We start from the raw sequence: 23,108 nt of genomic DNA, 5'->3' as shown, positions 1-23,108 counted from the left end.
CAAGTTATAAACACACATCAGAGGAGGGGTAAAACATGAGGGGCAGCAAGCCCTGGTCATATCACCTCTTACACATATCGAGACCTAAATATGGCAAAAATAAATAAACCAACTTATAAATTATGAATTAAAGCCTGATAAGATTGAAATGTATATTTAATCATTTACAGAGTGTACAAAAGTTTAAATATATACTGTACAAAACAAGTTTCCACAGACTTATGTAACAGTCTTGCATTTTTTGGCCAAGAGCACAATTTTTCAAAATCTTTTCTCTTAAGGCATAAACAAGAAGTCAAACAAGGGTTGTGCATGTAAAATATATGAGGTAAAAGACAAATGTTTGTTTTGTATCAAGTTTAAGTTACTAATTAAATACAGCACTACAAAAAGAGAATAGACACGGACACACTAAATCGAATGGCCCCAACATATGGAAGGTATATCATCAGTCAAACTCACAGTAACTTGTGAAATGGTGTAACATTAAGAAAAATCCCTTTGTGAATAAATAATGAATTTGTCTCAACAAAAGGTCTGTTGATAAAAGACTGCAATCAAGAACTGCAAGCCACTGCATTCATTAATTCAACACAGAAATGTAACATCATTTCGATTCGTGTACAGTCTTGTTGTGATACTGAAACCAGCTCCCTCATAGAGGGAAAACAAAACTGGGCTGTTAAGGGACATTAGCATAACACTAAAAGCCCTTAAACCAGTAAGGCTAGATGTACAGTGCAAACTCTGGAATTGCCCTGCTGAATAAGTCACAAAAGTGTTCAGTGCAACACAGATGAGACCTGAAGACAAACTCAGGCATTACAATCCTGAGGCCTTTCCAAATACTCAGACAGGGCCATACAAGCATGTAAACCCATGGTACATAGCTGCCAGGTGTACAGTCTTCACTGGATGTTCCCGTGCATAGCCAGTCAGTTTAGGATAATCTTCATTTAAGGAATCTCAAAGGAGAGTTGTCAAGGATATATTCTCCCACGCCCACAAAGTACATCACTTGTGCAATTCCAAACAGGGGAGCAATGACCAGTGCACGACAGCCGGCTCCTTTCAGGAAGGCAGTGGGTCCCTCTTTACGCATGATTTTACTGGAAGGAACAAGGATCAAATGTGTTAATGCTTTGGCGCTACTTAAAAGTAAAACCCAAGTTGAATCTGTCGGCAGCTCACCTGATACAGTCCACAACCCCATTATAGGCCTCTTCATTGGACCCTTTGTTCAGAGATTGCAGCCTCGTCTTCACCACTAGGGACAAAAAATAAAACTGAAAATTAGCTCTCAAATGCAGAAATATAAAAACAGTTACACAGAGAATAATCCTCACCATCACAAGGATTAACAGCCACAGCAGCACACGAGCCAGCTCCACAGCCCGACAGGAAGGCCCAGTAAAATGGTGAAGACTTGTCTGCACTCGGCTTACCCAGCCGGTTCAAGTTGGCAAAGAGGGGGAAATACACAATGGAGAACGGGACATCCCTGAAGGGGAAAATAGTGACAAGAACAAGAGTGATTAAACTCCACATTTTGTATACATTTCAAGACAGTAAGAGGCAAAGTTACCTCATGATCGTTGCCCCCAGTCCTTTGTAGAGTCCTTGGATGCCTTGTGTTCGCAACAGTTCCTTGGCAATCTGTGTGGCAGACACTGCCCGCGGGGCAGTCACCACCGCGCCAGAGTTGAAGGAACGACTCAAAAGAGTGTTTGTAGTGACAAGCTTTGATGGAGACATCATGACAGGCTTTTGTTGTTGGGCAGCTATGGAAAGTCATACAGAATTTGTAAATAAAAACCAAAAGCAAGCATACCTATATTCATAACATATTCAACAGGTTTATTACTAACCAACTCTGCCTGCATCCTGCAGCTGAATCTTCAGCATCTCCATTGGAGTGGTAATAACAACCTGGCACATGCCAGCTCCACAGCCTGCCATCATCTCTTTGAACACAGTCAGTCCCTTCCTGTTAACAGGAGAAGAAATAAATACTTTGATAAAACAAAACGGGGGGAGGGAAGTACAAAGTGCAATTAAAATGTTAGCTTACCCATCCTTGGCAAGGTGATGACGGAAGAAGTCATTGGCAGCCAGTTTGATGGCCTTCTCGGGAGTGACCAGAGTAAGGTTGACAGCAGCGCCTGAGGAGAAACAAACTCACCGTTACAAAATGCTAATTTCTAAACACATTTAAAGTACATTGTCATTATCCCATTACACAAATACACTATTACAAAATCAGTCAACAGTTTACGTTACAGTAACAACAAATAAGTAAAAGACAAGTTCATTAAGAAGCTATGATCAGTAAAAATAAAAAAATGAAGGGGTTACATTAACATGGTTAAGAAGAAAATGTGAAACAGTGAAAAAGTGTTGAAAACAGACAAGAAACCATTTGGTGGAATACAGAAGCAGAAACTACAAGATTGTGAGCGTGTTAAGAAAATGACAAGTGTTACTGAATAGACAGGACAGATCTTGGACCGCCTTGCGCATACAGACTTGGGTAAATCTGTGGCACAGCCATGCCATTTTGTATTGTTTTTAGTTTACCCAGAGTCTGCCATGACACAATGCACAGTCCTTAAAAAAGGGATATGAGGAGACAGTGGAAGGACAATATGGACAGAAGGACAGAAGATGGCAAAACATAAACGTGTTCCTAGAGTTTTAAGTAGAGCAATATTGTAAGAACCATTTAATGATTTGCCTCCAGCGTGGCTGCGCCATATCGGCTAGCCTTCAATATTCCAGGGGGAACCACGTCTGTAATATGAAAAACACAGATGCAAACAACAGCTTTCCTTACAAAAGCAGAGGCCTATACTTTATCACCTTACACTAAACCACTTCCACAAGAAGTCAAAATGATGAGCAAGTACATATAATCAGTAACTGAAGTGGTTAGAAATCAACATTAACACAACATATTACTTGGTATTCTAGGCTTTTTGACCGACTGTTTGTAAAAAATAGGATATTCATGCATATAGTTGTGCTGTGAACGCTAGCTTTAAGCTTTTATCATAGTTATCCTGAATACTGACACCTCTATAGTTTATTCGATGTGTTGCGGGCATCTAGTGTTGAAACAGTTCACATGTGTACCAAGTCTTACCTCTGTACATTCCAAAGTACCCCTCAGACCGAACAGTTTTCACAAGGCAATCCATCCTGTGAAAAGAAAAACAAAACAAATGAACAACTTTCAAATATCGCAGACGGTTCATGGACTACCATCCCAGTGGAGAATCACTGGACGGGAATTTAGTTTATCTTTACAATCATCACAGTGCATGCCTGTGTCACTGTGGGATTTACATGATAGAGCAGTGAGTCACAGTAGATGTAGTGTGCCCCATACAAAACTAGGACAAAGCCCGTTCATACAAAGACGTTAGTAATCTCACTTACATGCTCTTATAGACCTGCTGGCCAGCCCTCTGATTTTGTAATCTGGTCTTTGCCAAGTCAATGGGAAAGACACAAGTGACGCCAACAATGCCAGCAATGCCGCCATTGATGAGTTTAGCTGGAAGACTGGAGAGAGGGGAACATTTTAGTCACATTATCAAATAACAGGAGCAAATTTGTCTGTGATACAACTCAAGCAGTGTATTGAAAATGCTTACCTAATTTGCTGTTGAGACATGATGAGTATTAGGAAGATGGGGAGTTGTACAAAAAAAGAAAGGTTTCTTGTCGTTCGCTGAATCAAGTGTGCTGAAAAGAGATAAAAGATACTTAGTTCCCAAGAAGTGATGTTCAGTTTCCGACTAGGTCCTCCTACTTGTTGCGCTTGCGCTCATCCTACAGACGGCCGCCCCTGGCTTATCTATACAGCAGGGTCATGGGACCATAGTGCAACCGAGGGGCGTGCTCTTCTTCACATACCGGAACACCATATATAGTCATGGTCCGCCTCCATTCATTTTAAGAGTATGTTAAAACACAAACCTGCATTTATAGCGATTCTGAGATGTACCAAACTAACTTTTGCACCAAAGCCTAATAATTTGCATATGCTTTAGAATTAATGGTCTCGGTGGGCCTTAGCAAATAATTCAACATTAACATATGGACCTAAATTAAATCAGTTCACTGCAAGTAATACTATATACATAAATACAGCGAAAGTAAAGGCGCATTTAGGCAGCCATAAAAGCGGAAAGCAAGGTCAAATGGGGGAAAACCGACTGCACTACAGACAAGTTTCCGCCCGGAAGCCCTTTCACATAACGGCAGACGCTGAAGATCAGAGAAAACTTACGCTACACTTGTATCACACGTAACACGCGATCACAAAGCACGCGACGCAAGAGTCAAAAAGGGAAAGCAGGGGACACTCACCAAAAAGTGGTATTGTTTAGGCGCTTCCTCTCGTTTGTTTCTGCTTTCGTGTCCGTCACGGCTGCTGATATACTTGCGAGTAGAGCGCTGGAAATTTCCATTGAGTTTTAAGCGAGTGGGCGGAGGGACGCCTTCGTCTCCCTCCCCCCCAAACCTCCATTTCTTTTCAGCCACGAGCAAAAAGAACATTTACATACGCGATTTTAATTGGTCCAAATGGGATCTGCCCTGCCTATTATTGGTTGCTTTGATAAGTCAATCATTCTCTTGCGCCTATCAGAAAATGCTATAGCAAAAAAAAAGAAAGAAAAGTGAATAACCATTGTTCTACCTACTCACTATTCTTGCATCATTTTTATCTGAAAAGCAAGTCATTTTATGGGATTAAATGCATTATATCATCTGTGTTGAGACCCTCATTTGGAAGTTTTGTAGAGAGAACGTTAGCGTTTGGATTGTTCTAGAAAGCTGGCTATCATCATCAGTATGACTGCCTGTACATTGCAAAGCTGTGACTCACTTCTATTGTTTACAGAGATAAATAGCCTATTTTTTGCAGAAGCTCTGAAATATTCAGACTTCTGTGAATATAGATAATGCACTTGCTTGCACGCACTCATGGTAAGATAATGTGCAAAAGAAAGTCAATCTAGTGTTGATTATCTAACTACAATGACATGAGCAGAAGAGATTATATGCAACCTCCAGTATAAACTAGAACCTTCTTCAGAACAGGTTTTTACCACTGCTGCATCACAAAAGTGTGTGCAGAGCTTAGCTTAACATATAGGCCTGCTGGGTGGGGCACTTTAATAGTTGTGCTTTATGAAAAGCAGCTCTGCAGGCTGATACATGCTTTTGACAACAGAGTCCATAAAAGATCAGCAAAATGCAAATCAAGTTTAATCATCTTCTGTGTATTTCCCAGTTTATCACATATGTGCATTATAGGAATATCTACTCACGCACGGCACATTCAAAATAGTGGCCTCTGTCTACTTCATAAAATCTCATTGTTTCCGGATGAATAAACAGAACACAAACAAACGGTACATTTGTCTGGAAGCGTGATCGCTATGTGGCGGTTGGTTCTGTTGGGACTGCTGATGGAAGCAAATTCCACGTCAGGTACTTGGTGATCTGTCAGGGTATTAGAGTTTCTAAAACACCACAATGCCAAGAATTCAAACAATTTAGGCAGTTCACCAGTGTGATCGTGCCATAATCAGGTTATGCGACTGCTTTTTGGAGGCTACTCAGAAGGGAATACAACACGCAGTGACAGTAACATTAATACAGAATAGTGAGTCCATATTCTGAAGTTTTACTGCTAGGTATCTTTCTCTTCCGTTTCTGTTTCGTTTCCTTTTACAGAGATGTATTCTTAGGGGCCCTGGGGACTGGAAGGGTCCCCTGGTTGGCTGACCATTTACACTCACAGTTGCCAGGAGCAGTTCACGACCTCCTGAGGAATTGTGGGTATGTGAATCATAGTTTTTAGACACACATGTGTATGAGTCAAAGAAGAGGCAGTGTCAAAAGTAGCCAAAGCATTCAAAATACTCCTAAGTTAAGTAATGTAACACACCGGTGTATATAATTTACGGATGACAGGACAGATCTACGTGATCATTAAGAGCTATATGGACTATTATTAGAGACAATTTGTTTTCCACAGTACCAGGCAACACATTCAAATCTGTTCTAGGACAAAATCACAGAGCCAAAAGTGAGACAGTCTGGGATTAAAAGCATTAGAGCTTATTGAGTGTGTCACTGACCACGTGCCTTCCTCAATGACCGCTGATGTAAATATAGAAGAGGTGACACTTTGGAGCGTCACGGTCCCGTGGTTGTTATTTTGTAAACACGCGACGGCTACGATACGACAGCGGATGTGATTAAGATTAAACCAATGCTCTTAGTCAAAGACGTATTTAAAGGCTTTCATTTTAATTAGGCCACATTCAGGATACACAAAGTTAGTGTGGGAGACACTTACAGGAGGACAATAAAATGTAAACTGTTTGCACTACAACAAAGACAGAGTGACCTGAACAGTACAGGGCATATCAAGTACAAACAGTACACAGTGTAGACCGCTACGGGACATACTCACAAAGGGCTTAAGTAATCACTTCGAGCAGGATATGGGTAGATATGCTGCACAGGTTTGGTGCACCTAGACCCGGGTGAGCTGGCCCTGTGAGCACACTCGTTGTTCTCTGTCCTGCAGGTACTACAGTGGCAGCTCAGGGCCACAGGATATGTAAACAGCGGGTTAGCATTGCAGCCTGGGAGCATGGTAGTGCGGTACTCCACTTTGTCATAGGTACAGCTTCTCTGATAGAGCAATGGGCCAACTGCACTCCTCACGATGCTGTCCTGGACACCAGAATACAACAAAATGACACATAACTAAATTATAGTTTTGTCATAGTTATATACATACCCTTGTGCGACAAAACCCCATGCAAATAGTAGTGTTGATCGCCACACAGAAGTCACACTCAGGCTTCTCCACGTACAGGGTAAAGTCAGATGGTAAGCACATTGGTACAGCTGGACTGAACAGAACAGTCAAAAGCAAGCAGCTAGAAATGGCAGTTTCCATGTTGAAATACTTTGGAGGACCTGTAGGAAGAAAGCACAAAATGAAAACAATGAGCTATAATTTAAAAGCATTGTCTTCATCACCTGTTCTTGCAGAGTCTAACAGCAAACTGGGACAGATGGAGGTTTAACAACCCTTTTAAGCACATTTTCTATACATATTAAAACCTGTTTTAATTATAATGAGCCCACAATCTTGGCTTTGTGGATAAGACGGGTCCATTAAGAGAATGACATGGAAAATGTAACAGTCAATTCAGCCTGATATGACGCACATGATAAGGAGAACTGAATGAATAAGTTAACTGGCGAGACTTGACCTTACATGTGCTGCTACTATGTGTCCACTAGGTGTCCTCCTACCGCAGCCAATAATGGAAAGTTTTTTTTTGTTTTTTTTTGTCCTTTTTGTTCTTTAAAATTAAAATATGCAATAATTTGCCACAGAAAGTAAAAGATACCCTTAATACATCATTATGAATAAATGATTAATTTACTTTACAGCCTGCAATTGCATTTTTTGGGTAGCATGTAATTGGGATTTTTTTCATTGATTTTACTAATTTACAACTACGCATCTACGATTTCAAAAATGGTTCATAAGAAATCAAAAAATGAAATAACTCGGTTAAAGTCTACTACTTCCCAAGACCTAATACCGTCATATATCCGTCTTTACCAGGAGAGGGCGCACTATCACGGGGGATTCGCTTCACGGTATTTCTGTTTTCGGTATTTTCGGTCTGCAGCTATCCCCTTCTCACCGCAGCACTAACAGGCACTGACCGCCACCAAGGATTTCAACAAAACTCATTTATTCGTAATACGACTAAAAATTAACCTCAACTATGTGTGTTTTAAGCTCTTTAGGTAATGATTCAAAGACAGGTGTGAAGAAGAGCTGCCCGTGAGTTCCTTACTCTGGGCAGTAAAAGTAAGATGGTTATCACAGTTACTATAGCAAAAAACCTGATTTGTCAAAACAAAAAGTAGTACACGATTCTAAAGTAGCGTTAAAATGACTATGTTTGATTGTCGTATGCTTTTGCAGCTTAGCTAATAAATTCCCAGAGCAAAGTTGAACCCAAGAGCGTTGTGTAATTTTAAGTGATACTATCAAAGAAAAGTGCACAAATTGTTCTCAAGGACAGAAGGTACTCCTAAAGTTCTGCTCTGAGCAAGTCTATTTAAGAGGGTAAACTTCTGGAGGACAGCTAGTTTTCGAGAAATTAAACACAACCATTTTGAAGCAATAGAGAAGATAAACTATAGCTGCGCAACATAATTGTAATTTTTGTTTTGTACAATTAGTGAAAGTAGAAAATGAGAGCTGCTTTGGGTCCCATAGGTGTAACAGGTTGTAGTAAACTTACGGGTGCTCTTCCAAGGAGCCGATAGTGCATGAGAACAGAGGAGAGACTGGCTGTGCATGTCACAAAGCAGTCAAAGAGGTATGGAGGCATTCCGCAAAAATGAAAAATCCTTTATTATTACGTGGACAAAAAGATTAAAAAACGCAGACGCTATGTCTTCATCAGGGCGGTATTTGTGAATGAATTACTTACAGTACACAAATACCGCCCTGATGAAGACATAGCTGTCGAAACGTGTCGGCGTTTTTTAATCTTTTTGTCCATGTAATAGTAAAGGATTTTTAATTTTTGCAACTACGGAGTGCCTCCATACCTCTTTGACTGCTACTTTGTGACACGCACAGCCAGTCTCTCCTCTGTTCTTTTGTACAATTAGTGTATGGACACGACTCCAAAGAAGCTCTTCTCACAAGTCAGGCCTCTAATCATGATAATGATTAACTGATTTTTTTGTGCCACGCTTGCATTCAGCTTTCTGCGGTTATTCTGTCATTACCAGGAGCACCAGCAAGACCACTTGGACCTATTCTTGGAATTTATTTAATCTGTGATTTTAAAACAAGCCTTTTGCATGACTAAGTGCTATTGTTGACTATTTGACATTTCCTATCAAGAAATATCTTTTTTTATCCTCCACTGTTAATCATGGTGGGGACTGGAGGTCCAGTATCTACGTTCTCAGTGTGGGATTATGTGGTATTTGTTGGCATTATTGTGGGGGCATCTGGCATTGGCCTTTTCCAAGCTATTCGCGGTCGAAAGTCGACATCCAGTGAGGAGTTCTTGTTGGGTGGACGGCAGATGACAGCGGTGCCAGTTGCCATGTCTCTTACTGCCAGCTTCATGTCAGGCATCACAGTCATCGGTACACCTGCTGAGGCATATCGCTTTGGAACAGCATTTTGGCTGTTTGTCTTTGCGTATGCCTTGATGTCGATAGCCACAGCTGAGTTGTTTGTGCCCCTCTTCTACAGACTAGGGATCACCAGCGCCTATGAGGTAAGTTCATTTAGACAGGAGTGAATGAAGCAGGTGCAGTGGACAATAACTAAGAAAAACAAGATACTGTGGAATCTATATTAAATGTTAACATGGCTAATGATTGATGCAGTGGGAGTTTATTAGAAGAAGCAGAAAGGTCAGAGTATAAATATGCAAAATGCTCGGTTTGCAAACTCTACTGGGTCAGTGACACCACTTCTAGAATTATAATCTGTGTTTTTTTAGTACTTGGAGATGCGCTTTAATCGACCCATTCGGATTATCGGGACTTCAATGTACATTGTACAGACGGTAAGTAAAAAAAAACTTGACAGCCTTTATTTGATCTATTTTGAAATTAGGCACTGTAAAAAGTAATCTTGAAATAGGTAAATATGTCTGTGATTTCAAGAACATTTTACATATTTCAAAATTACTGTTTGGGGTCTATAGAAAAGGTATCATCATCATTCTTGATGTGCTACACTTATATTTATCTTTTAATATGCGACTGTAATCTCATTTGCTCGATGTCTTTATACAAAGTTGACAGTTTGTTTTGTCTGATTAATGTAATCAACTTTTGAAGGCGCTGTACACCGGACTGGTCATCTATGCCCCAGCACTGGCTCTAAATCAAAGTAAGACATTGTTTCTTCTTGAGACAAGCAAAATTCAATTTAGTCTTAACAACTAACTGTGATTGTGTAACTAATACTTTGATTTTTATTATGTAGTTACTGGATTGAATCTATGGGGAGTGCTTGTCGCCACAGGAGCAGTGTGCATTGTTTATTGCACTGTGGTTGGTCATATTTTATTCTTCTTATTAGGACACAGGGGTGAACACAGAAAATGGTAATACAGAGTTTTAAAGTCATGAGAGACACTACACACTGTGCTGATGGAAAGACCAAATACTCACTTCTATGTGATTGTTGCTCTAGGGAGGTCTGAAGGCAGTCATCTGGACTGACGTGTTGCAGATGGTGGTCATGCTGGTTGGGTTTGTGGCTGTTATAGCCCGAGGAGCAGTACTACAAGGAGGCCTGACAAAGATTTTTGAGGACGCAGAAGAAGGGGGCCGGCTGGAGACATTTGAGTGAGTACACTGAATGGCACTCATGAAAAAACATATCTACAGGCGACAAATTACAGTGAAATACGGTCATTTAAAAAAAAAAAAATGTGTTAAAGCTTTGATCCAGACCCTCTGAAACGCCACACTTTTTGGACGATTGTAATTGGAGGCAGCGTAATGTGGGCTTCCATATACTCAATAAACCAGTCCCAGGTGCAGCGCTACATCTCATGCAGAACCCTGGGACACGCCAAGATGTAAGTGTCCATTCCGTGCCTGTGTGTTCAGAGGGATAATGGCTCTGGATTGGGGCATATCTCAACACTGGGCATTTCTCAACAGGGCTCTGTATATTAACATGGTTGGACTGTGTGTAACTGTGAGCCTGGCCATGTTATCTGGACTAACAATGTACTCCGTCTATAAGAATTGTGACCCGCTAGCAAATGGTGATGTCGGTACTTCTGATCAGGTAACTGCACCAGCCTTTTCACAAACAGAAAGTTTCCTTCTATTTACAAATTGCAATTAAAATAACTATATAAATGTATATAAATATAGCTGCTTCCATATCTGGTCATGGACATTCTGGCCGATTATCCTGGCATCCCTGGCTTGTTTGTGGCTGCTGCTTACAGTGGAACTCTTAGGTAAGGGCTTTCACATGAAGGAAAGGTAAAAAAAAAAACACATTAGAAAGATCAATGAAAACCATCAAAGTATAAGTACTTCTTTAGGTAAGTAGACAAAATTTGAGAAGACTTTAAATCTAATATGGAGAAGCATTAGCAAAATATGTGCTTGTATTGCTATTGTTTTAAACTAGTAACTAACGTGACTGTGTTTTAATGATTTTCAGTCTTTGGATTCAGGCCCCATTAACAGCAGTTATTACATTCTTGCTATATATATTAAATTAATGTAAAATACCAGTAATATGTGCACCTTAAAGTTGCTAATTGCACTGAAAGCTATAAGCTTGAATCTCATTCAAAATGTAGCTCTGCAAATGATGCAAATCTGTTTTTTGGCACCTTTTGTTTTGCAGCACTGTATCCTCCAGCATTAACGCTTTGGTCGCGGTCACAATGGAAGACTTCATTATTCCTCTGTGGAAAAACCGGACAGAGAAGCAAGTGACTTGGTTGAACATGGGTCTGAGTAAGTTGTGAACACACTCTAGACACTGCTGCTATCAGAGCTGATTAAAGCACACACTCTTCCTTTGTCAGTCTTTGAAGATACCAGTAGGCAGGTGCATAAAGCATTTATCTTATCTTAGAAGCATAAACATGATATGTTTTTCTCCTGTTTTCACATATGCAGCGATTTAGTGTTAACACTGTGAAAATCCTTAAGCAACATGTTTGTTGATATGCTGTGATGTAGTTACGTACAAGGACACGCATTGCTGCTCATAAAATTTAATTGCTTCAAAGGGCCTGTTGACACAAACAGCACTGAGTGACTAAAGCACCGGCAGACAATACAAAACCTGTTGGTTCTCTTATTGACTAAAAGCTATGGGCTTTATTGTAAACAAATAAGCTTACAAAATGAAATGATGCCATATGTTTTACTGCAATTATTCTACTGAGTCATTCATTCAGTCTAACAATAATTACAGGTGTATTCTTTGGTGGGCTGTGTATCGGAATGGCTGGAGTTGCTTCGCTATTGGGAAGCGTTTTGCAGGTAAATTGAGAAGAGTAGATTTGCAGCTCTTAGGCGCCCCCATTAGGTCGAACTGGAGAACTACACGTTTACAAAGCCTTGCTCTTTCAGGCTGCGCTGTCCATTTTCGGCATGATCAGCGGTCCTCTCCTCGGGCTGTACTTACTGGGGATGTTTTTCCGCACACCTAATTCAATAGTAAGTATTCATGACATAATGTTCTGGAAATTGGGGTCATAATTTCAGAGTTCTTGACAAAATCTACATATGTTGAATTTTATTCTTTTTGGTAGGAATAAGATAATAAAATCAAATAAAAAAATCAAATAATCATATGCCCTTCCAAGTCCATGCCCGTGTCATGGTGTAACACTTTTGCTGACAGAGGAAATTGTTTCCTCTTTTCTTCCCCTGACACTAACCTTTAGACCTTTGTTTCAACCAAGTAAAAACAAATATTAATCATAAACCAAGCCCGAACATCAGCATATTTAAGGTTAAAATTCAAACTCATTAATAAAATTCTGGTGTTTCCCACCTCAGCGTAAAACTATTGACTCTTTGGCTGTGCAATATATCCAAAAACAATCGTTATTGCAATATTCGGTGATGCAACATCCTTCACAAGATGCCGCAATAGAGTCAAATGTGCAAAAGATACACTTAGTTTAGCCCAGTCATTTAGCACAATTTGATGGAAAACGGCTGACAAACTTTGTTTCAATTAAATGGAAAGTGCTGCTGAAACGGTTTTACAGTGCTATATTCAAAACATTTATCGAATATCGTTGGCCGCGGTTAGTGCTCGTGCCTCACAGCTAGAAGGTCCGGGTTCGATTCCCACCTGGACGGGGCCTTTCTGTGTGGAGTTTGCATGTTCTCCCCGTGTCTGTGTAGGTTTCCTCCAGGTACTCCGGTTACCCCTACCACTAAAAACATGTACAATAGGCCAGGATGAATGTGAGTGTGTTTGAGAGTGCGCATGAGGGACGACGGATGGAAATGAGCTACAATCCGGTGTGGCTTGTTTACATGCATGAGACCCATGTATGTTCATTGACATGCCGTTACATTACTTTGTCTCGTTACATTACTTTGTCACACGAACCTTCAGCAGTATCTTCCTGTCCACAGCCATGGCCTGATGATTTGCTCTCATGTGCATTTTCCAGGGCAGTATCAGTGGAATGCTCATAGGCCTGGCAGTGACTTTGTGGGCAGGAATTGGAGCACAGATTTACCCACCGACAGCTGACAAAACAAACCCTCTCCCGCTCACTGTCGCGGGATGCAACAGCACAATGAGCAGCACCACTCAGTCACCTTGGACCACTTCAGCTCCACTGACCACACTGCCTTCGTAAGTAAACCACATGATGTTTTTCAAAACGATGTGAATCTTTTCTGTGTGAAACGTGTTATCTTTTCTGTCAGTGTGAGACCACCACTGGCTGACTACTGGTACTCTCTATCCTACCTTTACCTCTCTGTCCTCGCCGTAACCGTCACAATGGTGTCCGGGTTTCTGATCAGCGCTGCCACAGGTAAGACTTCGAAACATAAGCATGAAATGAAAAAAATATTATAATATGATTTTAATTATGTCAAAATTCAGGAGGCTGCAAGCAAGAAAAGCTCAGCCCCGATCTATTTGTAAGGAAGAAAGACCTCATCTGCTTCGGTGGCTGGAGAACAGCAGAGGTGACAATATGTGCTTCATTCATGTTTTAGTAAATCAAGGATTACGTTTAAAATGATATAATGACTCTAATATAGACTGTATTATTATGCTTTCTTGCCAATCCTCTACAGGCACCGCATACAAAAGAAAAGATCATCGTCCAGGGAATTGACAACAATGCCTTCACTGAATTTTCCCCTGAGATTCACAGCAAAGACCCAGAAGCCGTCACCAAATTGTAATATATGAATATGTTTTTAAGATGTGGAAGTTTTTAATATATGTCTGTTTTATTGTAAAATATGCTGGTGTAATATAAAACAAATACATATTTGTAATGTTTTGTTGAATTCTTTTTTGCCACTTTCCACTAATCAGATTTGCTTTGCTGACCATTTGAGCAGTCAGTTTTATTCATAGCTTTCAAAAAGCCACATCTGTCCATTATTTAGTTCTCTCATCTCAGCGTCTGCTTCACACACAACACAGGGATATAATGGATTTGATTTTCCTTTTTATGGCGGGTTTAATTGTGTCATGACTTATTTTTCTTCCTGTCCATAAAACTGGTATTAAAGATTTTTTACTAAGTTTCAGTTGAATTATTATTGATATTATACATCTGGGCAGTTTCTGGTATGGGAGTTTCCATGTTACTGTAGGCAATAAACGTTATCTTTGAGCAGGAGCGGTAGAAGGATTGAGCTTTGGTCTTTGCAATAACTGTGTCTCCCTGGTAACATACAAAAGAGGAAGTTTACAAAGCATCGACCTGCCCTCTTTTTACCTGCCACTGCCGGGAAAGCACTCCCAAGACTCTTTCCAGGTTATTCAGAGGCAACAATGACATGGCACGTCGACTAGACAAGTGAACAAAACCACGGTGAGCATGTTTTTAATAACTTACTTAATACACCAGTACAGTACAAGTTATGAACATACATTTACTATTTGTAATACATAGGTTACTGTAACCACGATAAGAATGAAAAAGATACCTCTTTTACCACAGGAAGTCATGGATACAGTGTTTCTCATGCTGACGTGTTGCCTGTCGGTTGCCTTTACTGAACCAACAACAGAAAATGGGCAAATTAATTGGCAAAACATATCTACAGTGACAGGCCAAGAAATTGTCATAAATTCAACAAATGCACCTTCTGCAAACTCTTCTGAACATTTGGCCATCAGCACAACTCTGATGGCTGATACGGCTTTAACCAGTGCAGCAGGAGAAAACAATACTTCAACAAGGACATCTGCAGCATCAACTACGACATCAAGCCACTTTCCAGCCTCAGAATCCACGACCGCAGAGGTGGCTTTTACAAACAGAACGACACAAAGCACAGACGTCACCACTGCGACTCAGACAAAAACATCTGTGCGCCACACTGAATCCTACACAAGTGTCTCTCACACTACAACATCTGCTGCTGCCACGACAACTGCTAACTCCTCTGTTGTCAACACCACCATCCAGGCAGTACATTCAACACCAGGTGAGCCTCCATATCAACTACTACAACTACAACTCCTTCTCCAACTACAAATATAGCTGCTACATCTTCTGCTGCTGCTTCTACCATTAAAACTACTGTTTCCTGCTACCACTACTGCCCTAGACATACAGTATGCAGTCCATAAACCTTTACATTTTATTTGCCTTCAGGTGTGCGTCTAAGCCTGTCTGAGAGGAATTTGACCATTACCTTTAGTGTAATGTTGGGGATCTTTGCACTTGCTGTGGTTGCAATCAAGCTTCACAGATGCAGCCACAAACTGCAGTTCTTGCATCAGCCTCTGAACAACACGGAAGACTTAAGTAAGTGGCTTTTCACAACCACAATCTGCAATAAGACACAACGACTAAAACATGAAACCTCTGTTCAGATGTGTCCACAGCTGACCCCGACACACTTGTCATTTCTGGGGGCCTTTACGATGGCCATCCAATCTATGATCACGTCCCACCAGCGGGACAGGACGAGTCCCAGTTCCGCCTGGAGTTCCTTCATTAAAACAGTTAAACTCACTGGCAATCATTTCAAGTCGTCATAGTAACTGTAAAAATGCCACCGACAGCGATACTGAAATTGCAGAATGCTATTTATTAATTTCCTCAAAGTGCTTTAATCAACAACCACCTTGACAAGCTGAAACAAGACAATACAGATAATAAATTAAATAAATATGAGAACTTCTCTTTAACACATTACAAACCTAAGCAACAGCTGCATATAGTAACACTGCAGTAGTTCATGTTTCAACATCTGTAGATTCTGTTCTTTTTGTAACTGTAAACAATGGCCAATACAAATATTTTAGAACAACTAACGTGTGTGGCACATTTTGACAACATAAATATCATTTTATGCAAATATTTTTTCATTGGTCTTTTTCTTTTTCTCGTTGCCTGTGACAGCAGTCCAACCAGCATCTCTCATCCTTTTCAGGGCAGCTAGCTTTAAAACGTTTTTAGGTGATTTCATATTAAGAGGACTATGGCTCTGGAAAACAACAATACCATAAACTTTAGAGTGAGACAATTGTTATAAACCTGACACAACAGTATGATCTTACCTTATGAAACAAACTGTTATTGGAACGGGAGGCTGAGACTATGGGGGTCGATGTATTTGCAAACATCTACCAAAAAATACCAAAAAGCTTTGGTTTTGCCAAAATTACAGTCTAAAGAGTTTTGAAGGTTTGATCCAAAAAACACTCACCAAGAGGTCTCCTTGACCTGAACTATCTGACTTGGGGTCAAATTCAATGGCCGCTTTTTCCCATTTCTTTTCGGTAGACGGCGGAGTTCGGATTCTGTAAGACTGTAAAGAACAGAGATTAAATTACAAATTAAATTGAAAGTATGCAGTCATTTTACATGATCGAATGTTTATATTACTTTAATCTTTGACGCTGATCTGCTTGCTGTACTTTTTGGCGTTTTCACATTCTCACTGTGATTACCCTGTAAAAGTAAAGTGTTAATCAGTAACTACTGAACTACAGACACTGGATTGTTATGACGGAGGGGTGTGTACCATGCTCTTTGGAGTTGTACGACATGAAGTCCGGACTGCGGTGCTCGCTGATTCTTGTGTCTTCCACATTAAAAGAACATATTGATTATAAATACAGATACAACAACTGTATAGCACTGCATTATAAAAATAGTAAATTATATCAATTAAAAAATAAACAGGGAGCTTACATAAGTATTGGCAGCCCACTCCTCTTTGGTTGAAGAGGGGGTTTTAACGGCCTTGGAGAAGTCAAATCTGTACAGTTTCAAAAGGCTTTCCACAGGGGTTTTTAAAACTTCTTCCTTTTTATCATCACTAATGGGAAGCTAAAAAGAAGATTAAGATGATGGATTTTTGAGATAATAGTTTGTTTTTGCCGCAAAAAACATTTACCTGCTTGTTTTCTCTAGGCGTCTGGCTGTTTCTCTTTTCATTCTTAAGATTGATGAGTTCTTCCAGCAGTTTTTCCTACAAAGTAATTACACCTTTAGATACTGTTTCCTGGTAAATGACAACACTGGGATGTAGACAATTAGAATGCCTTCTCTTTCATGTGTTCTTTTAGCTCCTTCTTCAAAGAATCATTCTCTTTCTTTTGCTTTGAGACTTCCTGCTTCTAAATCATATATAAAAGCAAAAACATATATCACACTTGTGCCAAATATTACACTAATATTACTGAGGTTGAAATACCAATGATTTTCCTTGAACAACAGCTTTCATCTCCTTTTCCTTTTTCACTTCAAGTTCGGCATCTTTTTCTTGAACCATGCGATCATACTGGTTCTAGTTGGAATAGTTTGAAAATTAAGTAAATTGGGCACAAACATCACCTAATACAGTTTGCAGTAAAGACATCCCAATGGCCATACCTTGTGTTTTTCCATCAGCGTGACCATATCAGCAATCTTGTTCTGGCATTTTATTTCAGCATCTTCTTGGCATCTGACGGCCTCTTCTGCCTCTAATTTCAGCTTTTGAACCTTTGTGTCAATGGTAAGTCGTTAACAATTAAGTATGGCTGCATGATTTGGAACAATATCATAGTGTGATCTTTTGATAGAGAATTGTGATTGTGAGCATAGCATTCTGGAGCAGAATATTTCATTATAGATGTTAAATGTCCAAAATTCATGCAGTCTGTGATTTGATAATTGTAACCATCAAAGATCAGAGAGAAACCGTTATTTTTGTTTTTACCTCAATCTCAAGCTCTTTGGCAGCGGCTGACATGTTGTACTTATCCTGAAGTAATTTCTTACTCTCCTCTTCATGCATTCTTTTGAGGTTCTGGTTTTCCTCTTGGAGATTGTTGATCTACAAAAAATATATATACATAAACAGCCCATCCAGTACTTTAAAATACATTTAATGTAGTATTAGGATCCATACTGCATTAAGAAGTTCAGTGGACTTGACAGCCTCTTTCGTTGCTTGCTTTTTCAGAGCTTTATTCTACATGAAGAAAATAAATGATAATTAGTATTAAAGGCACTATACCAGATTATTTTTATTTTTTTTGTAAAAGAGGGATGGAATTAGTTTGGTCCTCCTGTAGTATATTGTACATTCAGACATCTCAGGCACTTTTTCTCACATTTCTGTGACCCTGACAGGTGAGGAATGTGCCAATAAACTCATCCCTGTGAAGAAGCTTTATTGTCTGTTTGTAACTGATTGTACCTTGGCTTCAGTACTTCTGATTCTTTTTTCCTTTTTTGAAATTTCATCCTGCATGTTCTCCACCTAAAATGAGCAGCAAAATAGTTCTAATTTGTGGTGAATATTAGTCTTATTAGTAATAGTCGAAGTTTCAAGGAGCCACTACATTTTCCTCCAGGTTCTTTTTCAAAGTCTCCATTTCCTGACACCTATTGTAAAGCGTGCTCTTGTGGGAGTCCAGTTCACACCTGAGGAGTAGAATGTACAATTTTCTTTTAATATATATGTTTATTTTAACGTTTTGCAGCATTGATACAAATTGATTTGGCTGATTAAACAAAACTGACCGTAACTGATGATTTTCATTTTCAATTGTCTCCATTTTGTCTATTAGCTTTTGAGCCTTTTCTTCGCTCATCTGAAACAGTTTAAGTCTATTGTTGCAAAAGCGCAGTAAAGGCACATTTTATTTAATACATTGTGTGTTTCAGACCTTTATATTCTCTTCAACAGTTTGAGCAGAAATGCAGCGACTTTCAAGCTTTTGTTCAAGGGCCGACTTCACAGACTGCAGCTCATTAAAGTCAAACAAAAGTTTTTCATATGCACATCTGCAAAATATCACAAATTAAAATACATTAAAAACAGTTGTGTAAAGGGTAGTAAGCGTATTTCATACTTGTCAACTGACCTGAACTGTGTGATCTCTGTTTGTAACTGAAACGCCTCTGAAGTCTTTTCCTCGTTTTTCTTTTTTTCATTGGTCAAATGTGTTTGAAGCTCATCAATATGAACCTACCAGGAAAAAAAAGGCGATTTATCCATTGTGTTTTTGTTTTTTTTTCTGAATTGACTGCCATGTAAAGCTATCTGTATGTAAGACTAGCCTGAGCAAGGGTGGACTTGGCTTTGAGCTCGTCTAAACCCTTTTCAGCATTGTCACAAGCCTCCTGTAACAACCAGAAGTTAAAGAGAACATTACTTCTATGACATCTATCCAACGTATTGTAAAATCACCTTCAGTTGTTGGGCTTCCTCAGTTTTGTTCAAGAGCTCGGATGTCAGTTCCTCTGCTCTTCCACTGATGACGATCATCTCACTATTCAAAGCCTTCATGGATTCGGTTTTTACATCCTGTGGATAAAAATAGAAACGGCACTGTATTATTCAGCCTCTTAAAAAGTGTATAGATTATCAGGCTTTACCAGTTGTTCCATTAGAATGCTGATCTGCTCCTCCTTCTTAGCACCCAGTTTTCTCATCTCTCCTATACACAAGAGTAGAAACATAGACAAAAGAATCCCACGTGCCTGCTCATTGTTCAACATCAGAATTACCCAGATCGCTCTTTGTCTTTTCAAGTTCTGCCAAGTTGGTTGTAACTCTATCCTTCAGTTCATGAGCCCTGTCAATAAATAAGTGAAGATTTGAGAGTTGATAAAATTATTATATGAAGGAAGAGTGAAGAAAAAAAGGTCTACTTCTGTGTCTCTGCAGCCAGCGACTTCTTCAGCTCGTCCACGGTCTGTTCTATTTGCACAAGCTTTTCTGTCAGCTCGGTTTTGTCTTTGCTCAGCTCATGCAAGTTCAAGTCCTTGCTTTGGATGATTCCTGCAGCTTCTTCATTCTTTGCAACCAGAGCAGCCATAGCTTGCTGTTGAGGAGAAAGTTTAAAATGTTTGTGAGCTTCAAAAGTCTTGAATATATGGAATAAATGTAGACAAGTCACCTCTGTCTCTCTGCAGCGTTGTTCTGCTTCTTGCAGTTTTTGACAAAGGGAATCACATTCAGCTCTCGAACTTTTGAGGTGATCGCTCTTTTGATCTGTTGACGATATAAAAGGTAATTCAAATTTGATGAGACACTAAACGTGAAAAGGAAATGTGTGAAAGAAAAAACTCTTGCCTATTTCCTCTTGGAGCATTCTGCACTGCACTTTGGTTTCTTGGAGGTCAAGCGAGATGTTGTTCAGTTTATTGTCATTGTCTCTCAGCTTAGTTTGAAGGTCTTCAACCTGTGCGTAAACATACCATCAAAATGAGTGTCTTTTCATGATTATAGTTTGAAAAGTGTCAACCTCTTTCTCCTTTATGTTGCATTCTTGTTGGAATTTGTTTTTCAGATCTTCCACCTGCATCAGCACTTCTTTGGCTGAAAAGACATATCGTTGAGAGTGACTCAGCCTCCACACTATATGAAGGATTAACAACAAATCAAGGCCGCACATGCCTTTCAGCAGTTCTTCATTATTGGCTTCTGCTTTGAAATGTAGAGCTTCAAACGCTTCAGTTTGTTTCTTCATCAAGAAAACAGATTATTGATAAAAGTACACTCCAGAGCATCTTTCAGATTCCATTGGTTTGTTTGTTGCTACCTGGAGAGTGTCCTGGTATTCCAGTAGAAAATGCTGAGTCTCCTCCCTCTCGCACTCAACTAAGTATTGTGTTGTTAGTTTAGAATATAATGTTATTTTGAATGTTCAAATAAATGTTTACTTACATAAATGCATTTTCTCAACAGAACGTTCAAATGTGTCTTTCAGAATATTGCACAAGTTTCTCGTTGCATTATTTCTGGGGGAAAAAAGTGTTTTAGTTTGCATTTTGAAATGAATTTGGACATTTGAAAAATTCTCTCACGGTACCTGTTTCTTAGCTCATCATTTTCACTGATCTGCTCCTCCAGCTTAATGCTCAGACTTTCATTGCCAAACTGCAACATGATCATAATCAGAGAGATGGCATATTCGTGACACAGGTGAGGGAAACGTTGTAAACATATACTGAACCTGCAGTTCTTGAATGGCTTTGCGCTGTGTTTCGATTGTTCTTTTGTTTTCATAGAGCCTCCTCTCCTTTTCCACTGAGTCAGAATCTGTTTTGACTTTCCAGAATTTTATTTTCTCAACCTCATCAAACAACTTAGTGTAAAGTTGTCCATTATAGTCATTCTATCGTATCAACAATGAAAGGAAGAAACAAAAATGGAGAAAAAATCATAATACATCATAATACAGATCATCTGAGTTGTTGTACAAAAATATTACCACCTCCTTTTCCATTGGAGAAACAACTTTCATCTTCACACAGTCTTAAAAGGTAAGAATGACGTGTGTACAGTTAATTTAATCTTGTTAAAAAAAAACTTAAAATAAAATAAGTGTGACAATACCTTGCCGTTTTGTTTTGGCTGGAGCAAGTATGTTTTTGTTAGAAACATGCACCTGTTCCTTATTAAAACATTTAGTGAAGCCCTGTGATGGGGATCAAGATTATTATAAAATATTATTGAATTCATTGCATATTACATGCAGTAAACTGTACTTTTGTCACTCCCTGGTATTTTTTACATTACACACCTGTTGCATGGGAGTCAGGAAGTCTGCCCGGTTATCGATGACTTCCTGGGGTCTCACAGCGGAAACCTGACCATGGCTGACCCGGGGCGGCACCAGGAGTTTGAAGCTAAACCCTCTTTCTCGGTCCATCCTCCTCCACGATGCGTCTCGGAACTCACTATAGGTAATGTTGTTTTTTGTTAAAAATAGGTTGGTAGTTTAACCCATAGAAAAAAAATATAATGAAATAGAAAAAATGTCTATGGTTTAAACCCGCCTGCTCCACTAAATATTAAACAGCCCTTGACTGTTAAGGTTAGCTAGCAAATTCTTTCCAGCACGAAAATGAATGAAGAGGGAATAAACATAAGTACACGTCATGAACGAACAATGTTTATGCAGACAGCTAGTACTTACATATAGCATTAATAAAACTTTTGACGAAGAGTTTTTTGATGCGGCCAGTTGAAGTTTCCGTTACAACACGGTTTCAGCCTCCGGTCTTGCAACTGACAGATGCACGCGCCACGATCATGACGTGCGTAGTGACGTAGCTGGAGAGTTGACCGTAACCGCCCGCGCCAGACTTTACGCATATTATTATAGATCCAGACTTTGCACTGGTCCAGATGTGTATGGTGCATGCCTTCCCGCAAAACAATAGCGCCCATCAATAGGTACTCCCTTTTCGTTGCGCAAAAATTCTTATATATTGTTAAAACTTCAATATTTATGAAGAGATTATTAAAGTAAAAAGCATGCTCTAGCTGTAGCCTAGACCTAGACCTTGATCCTTGCAAAGACAAAAGATTAAAAATATTGTTGAGTTTTTGAACAAACTAGAACACACTTGTTCATCTCAAAATTGTTTTTAATTGATGCCTTTTCCTATGACTTAACACAATAACACAATGAGCCATCAATATGACATAATTCAGTTGCCCATGTAACTAGATCAAGAATCTGCACTGGTGCTTGTAGATCAACAAAGATGGTGTTGTGGGCTAATGTAGACCAAGTGCTGCAAGAAAATCATTGAACATATCACCTCATTAAGAGAAGAAGTGGACTCACAAACGTATTTAATGTAACAGATTTTTACAGTACAGATAAAAGACAATGCCTAAAATGGCACCATATCAGAAAAAACAAAACATTATCGAGCTTTATTTGAGCTCATGTCGAGTGCAGAAGTGCAGTATACTTACACAAAAAGTGAAAAAAGTGAACAGGTGTTTTAAAATAATGTTTATAGCTTTATATAAGGATTTGTGTCCTAGTCCAGTGGTTCCCAACCAGG

General features: G+C 39.4%; 3 protein-coding genes across 3 annotated transcripts; 1 reads left to right on the top strand and 2 right to left on the bottom strand.

The window, feature by feature from the left end:
* Window positions 1-212: 212 nt before the first annotated feature.
* slc25a55a (solute carrier family 25 member 55a) lies at window positions 213-4,494 on the bottom strand. Its single transcript, XM_079578604.1, has 10 exons — window positions 4,375-4,494; window positions 3,657-3,747; window positions 3,439-3,564; window positions 3,143-3,198; window positions 2,072-2,162; window positions 1,869-1,987; window positions 1,586-1,781; window positions 1,347-1,501; window positions 1,192-1,267; window positions 213-1,109 (listed from the first exon to the last, which is right to left on the bottom strand). The coding sequence occupies exons 2-10, from the start codon at window positions 3,674-3,676 to the stop codon at window positions 953-955; spliced, it is 996 nt and encodes a 331-aa protein (XP_079434730.1). The 5' UTR covers window positions 3,677-3,747; window positions 4,375-4,494; the 3' UTR covers window positions 213-952.
* Window positions 4,495-9,005: 4,511 nt separating this feature from the next.
* Window positions 9,006-14,019, top strand: slc5a8l (solute carrier family 5 member 8, like; the record flags this gene model as incomplete). Its single annotated transcript, XM_079578483.1, has 15 exons — window positions 9,006-9,359; window positions 9,588-9,653; window positions 9,931-9,982; window positions 10,079-10,146; window positions 10,289-10,443; window positions 10,539-10,679; window positions 10,765-10,894; window positions 10,984-11,072; window positions 11,471-11,583; window positions 12,050-12,117; window positions 12,208-12,294; window positions 13,269-13,456; window positions 13,531-13,640; window positions 13,712-13,797; window positions 13,909-14,019. 15 exons carry the CDS (start codon window positions 9,006-9,008, stop codon window positions 14,017-14,019), a joined length of 1,818 nt encoding a protein of 605 aa, XP_079434609.1.
* A 2,130-nt stretch (window positions 14,020-16,149) lies between these two features.
* On the bottom strand, window positions 16,150-21,961 carry sycp1 (synaptonemal complex protein 1; the record flags this gene model as incomplete). Its single annotated transcript, XM_079578482.1, has 31 exons — window positions 21,830-21,961; window positions 21,643-21,724; window positions 21,521-21,561; window positions 21,260-21,421; window positions 21,116-21,183; window positions 20,971-21,044; window positions 20,846-20,904; window positions 20,701-20,767; window positions 20,201-20,295; window positions 19,953-20,125; window positions 19,809-19,876; window positions 19,677-19,738; window positions 19,489-19,605; window positions 19,359-19,421; window positions 19,163-19,266; window positions 18,965-19,082; window positions 18,819-18,889; window positions 18,638-18,719; window positions 18,493-18,555; window positions 18,202-18,264; window positions 18,010-18,126; window positions 17,682-17,792; window positions 17,503-17,595; window positions 17,351-17,425; window positions 17,203-17,277; window positions 16,998-17,135; window positions 16,828-16,887; window positions 16,689-16,754; window positions 16,510-16,611; window positions 16,361-16,426; window positions 16,150-16,287 (listed from the first exon to the last, which is right to left on the bottom strand). The coding sequence occupies exons 1-31, from the start codon at window positions 21,956-21,958 to the stop codon at window positions 16,150-16,152; spliced, it is 2,802 nt and encodes a 933-aa protein (XP_079434608.1). The 5' UTR covers window positions 21,959-21,961.
* Between the last annotated feature and the right edge of the window lie 1,147 nt (window positions 21,962-23,108).

This window comes from Gobius niger (assembly GCF_951799975.1).
Source record: "Gobius niger genome assembly, chromosome: 20".
Classification (NCBI taxonomy): Eukaryota; Metazoa; Chordata; class Actinopteri; order Gobiiformes; family Gobiidae; genus Gobius; species Gobius niger.
This window is presented reverse-complemented; position numbering and strand designations above follow the sequence as displayed.